Raw genomic sequence first — 13,193 nt, 5'->3', positions numbered from 1 at the left:
TATCGTGATGGAGTCGTCGGGTGCTACAGTTTGGCGGATGGGGGATAGAAGACGTCGGGAGGGGAAGTAGAAGAAGTAGACGTTTGCTTGGACGACTCGTTGCGGTCCCCTCGTTGCGTCGTTGTGCGCTGAGGGAGAAGAAGAGAGAAAGGGGAGTATAATGAGATTTTTGCCAGGGTATATATTGGTCTTTTGCCTGTCTTTTGCTAGAGGCAAAAGATCAATTTTGTAAAGTTACTCTCCTATTATTTTTGGAAATAACCTTTTCATCAGAATTATTTTATCAAATTTCCCTTTGAGTATTCACTCCTTATTAATTTCTCTTTGTCAAATTGCCTTCAAATACTGTAAACAAATATTTCACTTCATAAATCGGAATGAATGTGGTTTTAATGAGATTCCAACCTCTTTGTATTTCAAATTTGTGATTTTGAGTTATTTAAATAACCCAAAACTTAAATAACTCAAAACTTTAAAATAATGATGGTCGGTTTCATATAATAAATAAATATAAATGGATTAGACATGTGACATGCCATTGTCATCTTTTTATTAGGCCTTGTTCGGATTGGGGTTATTGTAATAACCTAGAAGGGGAAATGAGTAATGATTGATGATGATTTTGAGGAGATGAGAATATTTTTAATAAAATTACTTAAAGGATATTGATATATAATAATAAAATAATAAATAGTAATTTAAAATAAAAAGGTATTTTAGTATTTTGAGTAATGAATTAAGTGATGTGATTGACAAGAAGGGCAATGAAAAGATGTTTGAGTGGGTTGAGTTATTTAAATAACCCCAACCGAAAAAGGCCTTATGTTATTTTTATAATAAAATCGAACATGATATCTTATATGAACTATTTGATATATATATGATTTTTTTAAGAGAGAAATTTTTTTATTATATAATTTCTTTTACTACGATAATTTCATTTTTAACATATATTCATCCCATACTCTCCTATATTAAGACATTTATAGGTAGAATGACCAATTTTGATTTTTAAATAAAATTTTATTATCTTGAGTTATCATTGGAATATTCACATTTTATTATCTATAGGACCATTAAAACAAATATATTTAACTATATCTATTAAAAATAAAAAAATTAAGAATAATATATATTAATTTTATATTAAATAAGTTAGAAATTAAATAATAAATTTATATATCATACTAGTGGTCCAAAATTAAAAAATAAATAATCTGTTAAAATAATAATAAATTATGATCTAAAATATAAATTTTTTTTTAAATTTTTTTTCAAAGAAATAATATTTCAATTTTCAAATAATTCTATATTTATATATATAAATTCCAAGAGTGCCTTGGCGCACCTAGGGCTGCACCAGCTAGCTGTGTGCTTGTACTACTACTACTCTGATTCATAAAATCTATTTGCCGGCGGCTGTGCCGGAAGTCCCTTGTACTAGTACTACATTCATCAGTGGCCACTGTAACTGCAAACCCCCCATAGAGAAGTAATGGCCGCGGCATCAATGGATCTCTCTCTCACAAGCTTTGTCCTACCTAAACGTGCTTCCATTTTCACCTCAAGGAACGCCCGGGTATTTACAATCAGATGCTCTTCTTCTCCTTCTCTCCCCATGGACGCCGCTTCAGCTCTTGGTAACACTCCATTTTCTCAGACCCATTTCTAAAAATGCCTTCTTTTCCCAATTGCATGACTAATATTGCCTAAGTAAGTTAAATGATGAGAGTTTATGAATTGGTCTCCGTAGGGTTGGCTGAAAAGCCATGGAAGACGGCTGATGCGAGGCTTGTTCTTGAAGATGGTTCAGTCTGGAAGGCCAAGTCTTTTGGTGCTAAAGGAACCCAAGTTGGTGAAGTAGTATTCAATACTTCCTTAACTGGGTATAAACTCTGCCTTCACTGTCTTTGTTTTCTAGCACTTACTTAACTCATTGATTTTTAATGGTTAACTTTGTTTCATTTAACTTAGTTATTTTTCTTGGAGTTGAGGAATTCTGTTAACTGAGTAATATATTTTTCTGGATAGTGGAATTTTCCGGTATTAAGGTTTTGGAAGAATCAACATACAGTAGCTACAATTGAGACTTCTCTTGAACAAATCATTTCATCTTCTTTGCTTATGATCTTCTATTGGTTGATCCATGCTTTTTTTTGCAAATTATCTTTGAAACTCAGGGCTGGTTTGATGAAGCCTTATCCCATCATCAATCACTTTATCATACAAATAATCGATTAAACTACTAGAATACTCTTCTATTTTTTTTTTTAATTTTCAAATCATCCACTTATGTGTTTTCACCTACAATTCAAAGGGGCATATTGGACAATACACAAAATACCCGATTATACTGTTTTTTCTTAACTAATCCAACTTTGATGTATTCTCCTTTTGACAAAATAAGTTTTGTCGTTACGACAGTTCATCACCTTCCCGTTTTGATTGATTTGTTGCAGATATCAAGAAATACTTACAGACCCAAGCTATAATGGACAGTTTGTGTTGATGACAAATCCACATATCGGAAACACTGGCATTAATTTTGGTGAGCAATATTGATTTCTTAAATCATTTAGATATAAACTGTTAATCTAATTGTAAACCATGACGTCGCAGATGATGAAGAGTCGAGCAAGTGCTTCCTTGGAGGTTTAGTAATAAGAAGTTTAAGTATCAGGTATTTATATGTATATATATATATATATATATATTATTACATCCTTTCATAATTAATGTTCATCCTAATGTCCATTCCAATATAAAATTGTCACATATTATAATCTTGTTATAGTTAAAATCAATTAACATAAAAAAAAATGATTTTTCAGTACTTCAAACTGGAGATGTACGAAACCTCTAGGTGATTACTTGGCTGAGAGGAACATTATGGGAATTTGTAAGTAGTCAATTTTTAAGCCTTCTATATGCTTTGACAGTTTGTCGAGTCAAATAGTTTTAAAATTTTTATGGCTGCTGAATATCTCTATTTATGGGGTGGCTGCTGATGTTCAAAAGATGACGTTGATACACGTGCCATAACACGTAGACTGAGACAAGATGGAAGTCTTATAGGCGTGTTAAGCACTGAAAATGATAAATCGGATGAACAACTTTTGGAGATGTCTCAGAATTGGAATATAGTAGGTAAGGATTTTATTTCTTAATCAAAATGTTAGTAAAGATGTCTCCATTATGTTTCATGATCATAGAAGATTAAGAGCTTGTTTCCTGTAGTCTCTTTATAAACAAACCAATTTTGTTTTTTGAAAAGAACCTTGTTTGATGCAAAAGTGAATTATTTTGATAAATGAATAAAATTTTGTATTAATATTTTTCTAAATGTTATAAAGAATAAAGTAAGGGTAATTTGATATTTTGGTTGATGGTTTGAGAAATGATGGGATAAGGGGTTGTTTGGATTAAATCCAAATAGGCCTTCATCAAACAAGGCTGAAGTTTTTATGGTGATGATATTCTTGGCTGTTTTCTTCAGGTGTTGATTTAATAAGTGATGTTTCCTGTCGGACTCCTTATGAATGGAAAGACAAAACTGATAATGAGTGGGACTTCAACTCTATCGGGAGAGATGGAAAAACCTTCCATGTTAGTTTTTCTGTTTTAGCTTCTTTCTTTTTTTCTGTTAAAGTTAATAATCTCTGTGTGCCATTTCAAAAGAACAAGCTAATATAGATTAAGAAATAAAAATATTGAACACATCACATAGATTTGAAGCAGACAGGCTTGATCTAATATAATGCAAAAAACTTAAAAAGATTTCACCACTATGTATTGATTGATCTCCTTTGTGCCCTTCACCAACCACAAGCACATCTTTTTTCCATGCCATTAAAGTCATTCTTTACAGACAGATGTGTCATAAAGTATATAAAAAATCTGCCCCTTGAAATCTTCTTTCCCTTTGTATTTGAGAACGAAAAACATGTTTTGAAGAAAGTCTTTGAATGGTTGGTGCTTCTATCTTCCTAACACCCCTTAAAAACCGACACAAAAGACATATGCAAATCATCGTCTTCTTGTTTCTGGCATAGATGACATATTTTTCATTTAACATTCCTTCATTTGGAACATTTTCTCCTCATTGATAGCTTTATGATAAACAAGACCAGAAAGAAAGGAGTTATCCTAACCGGAATAATTGGGTTCCAAAGTGTCCTATTGAAACTCATCTCACTGCGCCTTTGTTAACAAATCACAGAAGCTCTTCACGCTCAAAACATTCCTTTACTCCCTCCATTGTGAACAATGTTTCGAACTAAAAAGAGTCTTTCTGTACCCGAACACTCAAGAAGTGCTGAATAAAACTGAAAATTAAGTAGTTAATGTTGAAAACAGAATTGTAAGTACTTGATCTCTAACTTGGTTTCATAAAATGTGGAACTAATGCCGGAAAGTACTTAAACATTATTTTATCTTTATAGTAACATAATTTGATTAATTTTTAAAGGTTAAAGTTGTCTTTTGTTAGATTTTATAATATTACTGAGTTAAATCATTCATAGGTTACAGATATCAACCAGATTTGTAGCTTAATTTGAGTTAAACCTAAACAATAAAGTTATTTAAATAACAATTATCAAATGAACTTAATTCAAATAAGGTGATTATTTAGATTAACGGATAAGTTGTGTTAACTATTGCCTAATATTCCATCCAATTCCCTCTTCCTAACAAAAATATTTAACAATTCTGGAATTTTTTTTCTGTATTAGTGATTGAACTGTAACAGCTTTTTTTCCTGCAAATGAAGTTCTAAATTGAACCATTCCATGACAATTGCGGTTCTCTTTTTGAGTATAGGTTATTGCTTATGATTTTGGAATCAAGCACAACATACTTAGGAGGTTAGCTTCATATGGCTGCAACATTACTGTAGTTCCTTCAACATGGTCAGCTGTCGAGACCCTGAAGATGAAACCTGATGGAGTTCTATTTAGCAATGGCCCAGGAGACCCATCTGCAGTTCCCTATGCTGTACAAACAGTCAAAGAAATCGTTGGAAAAGTTCCTGTTTTCGGAATATGCATGGGCCATCAGTTGCTTGGTCAGGCTTTGGGTGGTAAGACCTACAAGATGAAGTTCGGTCACCACGGTGGAAATCATCCTGTACGTAATCTTCAAAGTGGATGTGTCGAGATCAGTGCCCAGGTAACTTTAAGTTTAGAAAATTACCATTCGGATTTTGTTTGTTTATGTCATTTAAATGACACATAATAGCAATAGTTCTAACAGTTGCATCTTATATGAAAACCCAAAATATTGGAGGAAATAATAACATAAAGACAATTTTTACTTACCTAGAAGAATTTAAACTTCAGATATTGCAACACCTTCATTAAAGTGGATGATCATTGCAGTGTGATTCTGTGCTAGACTCCTATAGGTAAAGCTCTGGTTTCCAAAAAAAAAACTTGACACCTAAGAATGAATCCCGACTAGCATCATTCCCACAAGATGCTCATTACAAACAATTACACCTAACAACATCCATCTCCACTTAGTCAATAACTGTCGCAACAACTATCACAAATTACGGTTATGAAACTGATCATTCAAGTAAAGGGAGATAAATTCCTGTAAATTCCTCTTTTAGAGCTTTTTTGATGTAGGTGGGGTTATTAGAAGGTTATGAAATCAAAATCTTGTTTGATGAAAAAGTAGGTGTTTGTGATTTGGATTTAATTACTAAAATATATTTTTGTATTAAAAAAACAAGATCATTTTTTAATTTCGTTATTTTTCTTATCATATGATTGATTGAGCTATTAATCTTTTCTAGATTCTGAAATGTGGTGCCATTGGAATAGAATATTCTTGCATTATTGCCTTTTTTTTAATTGGTTGAATTGTTATAAAATCTCAACATGACCTGAACAATATCCTCTCAAAGGCAATATCTTTCTAATCCAAGTCAGAAAAAAATCAAAATTTTATTTATGTTTTCGTATTTGGATTCAACAACATTATTGCCTTTTCTTATTGATTGAATTGCTATAAAATTTCAACATGACCTGAACAATATCCTCTCATAGGCAATATCTTTCTAATCTAAGTTAGAAACAAGTTCAAAATTTTATTTATGTTTTTGTATTTGGATTCAACAACATTATTATTGTATGTTGTGGTTAATGTGCTTAGTAAAACAACAACTAAAGATGGACATGCATGGCTTTTAAACTTGTTAGTGTTACATTTCCCATTTGGAAACACTTATTGTTTCGGTATCTAGATCCATTTGAGTTTTCACAATTATAAATTAACGAGTGTTTTTGTGGACAGAACCATAACTATGCAGTGGACCCCTCATCACTTCCGGAAGGTGTGGAGGTGACACATGTGAATCTCAACGATGGAAGTTGTGCTGGTCTTGCCTCTCCTAAGCTAAAGCTTATGTCACTTCAGTACCATCCTGAAGCATCTCCAGGACCCCATGATTCTGATTATGGTAAAATATTCTTTTACTGTCGCTAAATTTGTGACATGATATTGAATATTTGTTATTATTTTGTTGTTTTTTTTGGCAGTTTTTGCTGAATTCATACAGCTGATGGAAAGAGAGAAGAGCGATGTATGATCTGGGTTAAAAGTGCTGGAAAAACATGGATGAAAACTTTAGAAAAGAGTTATGTTGTTGAATTCAATTTTTGTTTTTGTTTTTGTTTTTGGTTTTGTTATTCGGTATGGGATTGGATAAAAACTGTAGAAGCAGCCTCTCTGTTGTGGGCCAAATTATGGTAAGGTTTTGGGCAATAAATATAAAATTTATTTATTTTCAGTATTTGCCCCAATCCAATTCAAAAAAGGAAACACATCTAAATTTCCAATGACAATATTGGTGTTCAGCTCACATATTACCACTACTATAATTTTTGTTTTACTATTATAATAATATATTGAACTTGTGTTTCCCAACTCACCCGTTTTTCTAGCCTCTTGTGTGGTAATTAAAGTTTTATGTACTCTTAGATGATAATATCTGTGATCATGTTTGATGGTGACAGTTGTCTGAGTTGGTAATGAATATATCTTAGGAGAAATAATGTTATAATTTGAACTATATTGTTTTTTTTTTTTTACGAGTTTTTATTATTTGGTGTGATATTTCACGATTAATTTGATTAGTTGAATCATCTAAAAAAATTAATTAGATTGAATTTCATCTGATATTATGTGCAATTAAAGATTATGTCTTGACAATTGAAATCCCATAAACTTTGGGAAAAAAAATAATGAAAGAGAACAAGAGTAGTAACAAGAAGATGAAGAATTATGAACATGACGGTTTTGCTTCCTCTTAATTAATTAAATTAGAATAGAAATATCTTGAAGTAATTGTTCCACCTTACCTTTAATGAACAATCTTTTGTTCTTTCATTCTCTTTTTCATTCCGTAGTACAAAAACTACGTACCAAGCTGGCTGGTACATGCTCTAAGAGTTTTTTTCTTCTAAAACATAGACATTATATAAAAAAGGAGATGTTACACTGACGCCAACTAACAAAGGAAATAAGAAAGAAAGAAAGAAAAAATAAAAAAAAGACATTACAAGCAATAAAACATCATAGACAACGTGAGAAACAAACTTTGTTGAACCTAGCTACTCAATGAGCCGTCCACTTATGCCATTGGCGTAGATGGTAAGATATGGAATACGACTTTTGTGTAAGATCAAGATAATAAAACTTAAAAGTTCCTAGTAATGAAATGATTGGTCTAGAGTGATCGATTCTGAAAAAAAGTACCAGTGAGTTAGAATTTAAAATATATATATATATATATATAGTTACAAATGTGGAGTTAATTTCAGAGTTGGGTATATATATTATTTATTATTGGTATATTAATTGTTATTATATTAAAGATTAAGTTTCTTTCTCTTGATTAACCTAAATATCTTCCTCTTAGCAACCACTTCAACTTGATTTGATTGAGAATTTTTAACTATGTCTTCAACATGATTAAGTTGATGTTCCACCTTCTTCGTACTACTTTCGTCTTGTACAAAAAAATTTGTATCTTCTGTTTCCTGATCTTTAACCTCTGTTTCATTTTCCTACATCTTTACTTTCTGCCTTTATTAATTTTTTAATCTTCTTCTTTAGCCAAATCACAATTTGGGCTTGCATGTTTCATTGTCATACTATTCGGTAGTGTGCTTCTAGGATGCACATCAATGCTAATTTTAGCAAATGATATGTGCTCTCCTCCTTTAGTAATTGGGTTCATTTATAATGGTGTACTCAATAAACCTACAAAATGACTAAGAGCTTCTATATTATACATGTGTGCAGAGATATTCCAAAGTTTGAACCATATATTTCCTTAGGCTTGCTTAATAAGTTCAAATCTTTAGATCATCTTTCCAACTTTATGCAGTTGGATCCAATATATGTATTCCCATTTTTAAGAATTTCATATAGATTTGATCCCTTCTTAAATTTCAGAAAGTAGAGATCATGTACATTTGCTGAAATTTTCTTCAATCATTTTTCCTCTCATTGCTTCATAAGTGCCTATTTGGTGACTATAAAGGAAACTCTATTCTTTCATATGTAGTTTCCCACCACTATATTTTCCCATTCCCTAACACAATTTTCTTCTACTACAATAGGAAATTTAAATTCAAAAGGAGAATTCAGTACCTCCACTTTTGTCTGTACATTGCCCAAGTAGATTTTCCTTTGTATGCATGATCTTTAGCCTTTTTCTCAATGTTGTTTTTCCAAACTTCATTGATTTTCTATGTATAATTATTTATGATAGTATAGGTATTCAATATAGGAGCATTCATTAACTCCCTCATTTTTGCAATAGACCATTTTACTATCACTTCATATTCATCATTTTTGAATAATTCCAATCTTGGAGATAGTGAATGCTAAGCTGGACTGTTGTGCTTTGAATTTTCTCCTTGCTAAGTATAATCTCTCCTTTTTTAGCATGCATCAGGAGTTTGGTGATTTGGTTTTTTAGTCCAAATAAATTGGCCATTTAATTATACCCTATCATCCAAACTCCTTCTTTCTTCTCCTTGATCCATGCATTATTTTCCAAAAGCTTTTGGGCAGCAATTGGGTCTTTGCTGATTTCCTGCACTTTTTTGTTAATAACTTCTTCAGCTATTTTGTTCATTTCCTTCTCTATAGTTTCCTTGACTCCTTTAGAAACAAAGACCTACACTTCTTTGGCTTTGATTCCTTTAAGAATAAATTCATGCACTTCTTTAGCCTTATTGTTATTCCTTTTACCCATATTCTAATAAGACTTCATAACAGGGGATCAAAGTGAGAACAACAATCTTAAAACGACCTTATTCAAACCTTAGACGATTTTTCCCGATGTGTCGAACGTGTCAAACGTACCTATCATACAGAACGTGTAAGACGTGCCAATGATCTTTACTCTGACCACATTTCCCGTAACCGACTATCAAATCAACTAAATCATGCGACCGAGCAACTTTGCCGAACATGCCGAACGTTCCGATTGTGCCGACGGTCTTGATTCCGATACGATTCTTGATTGAATATGAGAATGTGTTCGTATTTGGGGAAGATTTTCATTCTGCAACCTTATTATTCAATGCCTTGGAGGGAGAACGATTGATCACATACACTGTAGTGCTCATAGCTTTAGTCCAGAAATGCTTAGCTAACCTAGGATGGGAGATCATACTCCTCATTTGTTCTAACATTATTTTGTTCATCCTCTATGTCCCTCCATTTTGTTGTGGAGTCTTGGGCACAGTCTGTTTCTGTCAAATACCATGCTCTTTGTAATAATTATCAAATGAGCTTATGTACTCTCCCCCCATTATCTGACCGCACCCTCATCAGTTTCCTGTCTGTCTCTTTTTCAACTAGCTTGTGAAAAACCTCGAACCTTCCTGCAACTCCATCCTTGGACTTTATAGCATAGGCCCAAACCTTCCTAGATGCATCGTCTATCAAGGTTACAAAATAAGAAGCATCACCTATAGATTTAATCTTCATAGGACCATAGACATCTATATGGACCAACTCAAGAAAATTGTTTTTCAATTCCATCTTCGACTTACTGAAAGAGACTTTGTTCTACATACCCTCCAAATAATGCTCACAACTTTCAAGATGAGTATCCTTGAGATTCGGTAACTCATTTCTCTTGATTAAAACATTCAACCTTTTTCACTAATATGACCTAGTCTCTTGTGCCACAACTCACGGGATGACTCTATCATGACAGAATACGCTACATCATAGATAATTTTCAAATTTGTCTTGTATAAGGAACAACATTTCTTACCTCGTGCAACAATCAAGGAACCCTTTCTTAGCTTTCATGCTCCACCACTAAAAACATTACGGTAGCCTCCATCATCAAGTTTACCTACAAAAATCAAATTTATTCTCAAACCATGAACATGTCTTATATCTCTCAATGTCAAAAACAACATATATTTGTCTAAATTCTAACATCACCAAGACCAACTATCTTGGACACACCACTGTTACCAATGCAAACATCACCATGATCACCAGCTTTGTAGATTGAAAATAACCTTTGTATGGAGTAATATAAATGAGGCACATGTGTTAACAATCCATGTTGTTTCATTGAGAGACATGCTAAAACAAACATATGTTGGTATTTTCTCCTTGCTATGTATAATCTCTCCTTTTTTAACATGCATCAAGAGTTTGGTGATTTGGTTTTTTAGTCCAAATAAATTGGCCATTTGATTATACCCTATCATCCAAACTCCTTCTTTCTTCTCCTTGATCCATGCATTATTTTCCAAAAGCTTTTGGGCAGCAATTGGGTCTTTGCTGATTTCCTGCACTTTTTCGTTAATAACTTCTTCAGCTATTTTGTTCATTTCCTTCTCTATAGTTTCTTTGACTCCTTTAGAAACAAAGACCTACACTTCTTTGGCTTTGATTCCTTTAAGAATAAATTCATGCACTTCTTTAGCCTTATTGTTTTTCCTTTTACCCATATTCTAATAAGACTTCATAACAGGGGATCAAAGTCAGAACAACAATATTAAAACGACCTTATTCAAACCTTAGACGATTTTTCCCGATGTGTCGAACGTGTCAAACGTACATATCATACAGAACGTGTCAGACGTGCCAATGATCTTTACTCTGACCACATTTCCCTTAACCGACTATCAAATCAACTAAATCATGCGACCGAGCAACTTTGCCGAACATGCCGAACGTTCCGATTGTGCCGACGGTCTTGATTCCGACACGATTCTTGATTGAATATGAGAATGTGTTCGTATTTGGGAAGATTTTCATTCTGCAAACTTATTATTCAATGACTTGGAAGGAGAACGATTGATCACATACACTGTAGTGCTCATAGCTTCAGTCCAGAAATGCTTAGTTAACCTAGGATGGGAGATCATACTCCTCATCTGTTCTAACATTATTTTGTTCATCCTCTATGTCCCTCCATTTTGTTGTGGAGTCTTGGGCACAGTCTGTTTCTGTCAAATACCATGCTCTTTGTAATAATTATCAAATGAGCCTATGTACTCTCCCCCATTATATGGCCGCACCCTCATCAGTTTCCTGTCTGTCTCTTTTTCAACTAGCTTGTGAAAGACCTCGAACCTTCCTGCAACTTCATCCTTGGACTTTATAGCATAGGCCCAAACCTTCCTAGATGCATCGTCTATGAAGGTTACAAAATAAGAAGCATCACCTATGGATTTAATCTTCATAGGACCAAAGACATCTATATGGACCAACTCAAGAAAATTGTTTTTCAATTCCATCTTCGACTTACTGAAAGAGACTCTGTTCTGCTTACCCTTCAAATAATGCTCACAACTTTCAAGATGAGTATCCTTGAGATTCGGTAACTCATTTCTCTTGATTAAAACATTCAACCTTTTTCACTAATATGACCTAGTCTCTTGTGCCACAACTCACAGGATGACTCTATCATGGCAGAATACGCTACATCTTAGACAATTTTCAAATTTGTCTTGTATAAGGAACAATATTTCTTACCTCGTGCAACAATCAAGGAACCTTTTCTTAGCTTTCATGCTCCACCACTAAAAACATTACGGTAGCCTCCATCAACAAGTTTACCTACAAAAATCAAATTCATTCTCAAACCATGAACATGTCTTATATCTCTCAATGTCAAAAACAACATATGTTTGTCTCAATTCTAACATCACCAAGACCAACTATCTTGGACACACCACTGTTACCCATGCAAACATCACCATGATCACCAGCTTTGTAGATTGAAAATAACCTTTGTATGGAGTAATATAGAATGAGGAACATGTGTTAACAATCCATGTTGTTTCATTGAGGGACATGCTAAGACAAACATATGTTGGTATTTTCTCCTTGCTAAGTATAATCTCTCCTTTTTTAGCATGCATCAAGAGTTTGGTGATTTGGTTTTTTAGTCCAAATAAATTGGCCATTTGATTATACCCTATCATCCAAACTCCTTCTTTCTTCTCCTTGATCCATGCATTATTTTCCAAAAGCTTTTGGGCAGCAATTGGGTCTTTGCTGATTTCCTGAACTTTTTCGTTAATAACTTCTTTAGCTATTTTGTTCATTTCCTTCTCTATAGTTTCTTTGACTCCTTTAGAAACAAAGACCTACACTTCTTTGGCTTTGATTCCTTTAAGAATAAATTCATGCACTTCTTTAGCCTTATTGTTTTTCCTTTTACCCATATTCTAATAAGACTTCATAACAGGGGATCAAAGTCAGAACAACAATCTTAAAACGACCTTATTCAAACCTTAGACGATTTTTCCCGATGTGTTGAACGTGTCAAACGTACCTATCATACAGAACGTGTCAGACGTGCCAATGATCTTTACTCTGACCACATTTCCCGTAACCGACTATCAAATCAACTAAATCATGCGACCGAGCAACTTTGCCGAACATGCCGAACGTTCCGATTGTGCCGACGGTCTTGATTCCGACACGATTCTTGATTGAATATGAGAATGTGTTCGTATTTGGGGAAGATTTTCATTCTGCAAACTTATTATTCAATGCCTTGGAAGGAGAACGATTGATCACATACACTGTAGTGCTCATAGCTTCAGTCCAGAAATGCTTAGCTAACCTAGGATGGGAGATTATACTCCTCATGTGTTCTAACATTATTTTGTTCATCCTCTATGTCCCTC

At 33.4% G+C, this 13,193-nt stretch overlaps 1 protein-coding gene across 1 annotated transcript; it reads left to right on the top strand.

Moving 5' to 3' along the window:
- The first annotated feature begins 1,338 nt into the window (after positions 1 to 1,338).
- Positions 1,339 to 6,787, top strand: LOC124915534 (carbamoyl-phosphate synthase small chain, chloroplastic-like). Its single transcript, XM_047456267.1, has 11 exons — positions 1,339 to 1,449; positions 1,484 to 1,640; positions 1,754 to 1,886; positions 2,460 to 2,548; positions 2,620 to 2,680; positions 2,832 to 2,899; positions 3,019 to 3,147; positions 3,497 to 3,606; positions 4,822 to 5,169; positions 6,301 to 6,466; positions 6,546 to 6,787. Exons 2-11 carry the CDS (start codon positions 1,496 to 1,498, stop codon positions 6,593 to 6,595), a joined length of 1,299 nt encoding a protein of 432 aa, XP_047312223.1. The 5' UTR covers positions 1,339 to 1,449; positions 1,484 to 1,495; the 3' UTR covers positions 6,596 to 6,787.
- The last annotated feature ends 6,406 nt before the right edge of the window (positions 6,788 to 13,193 follow it).

The sequence above is a fragment of the Impatiens glandulifera genome, chromosome 9 (assembly GCF_907164915.1).
Source record: "Impatiens glandulifera chromosome 9, dImpGla2.1, whole genome shotgun sequence".
Lineage (NCBI taxonomy): Eukaryota > Viridiplantae > Streptophyta > Magnoliopsida > Ericales > Balsaminaceae > Impatiens > Impatiens glandulifera.
The sequence above is the reverse complement of the archived record's forward strand: the minus strand, read 5'-3'. Positions and strand labels throughout refer to the sequence as shown.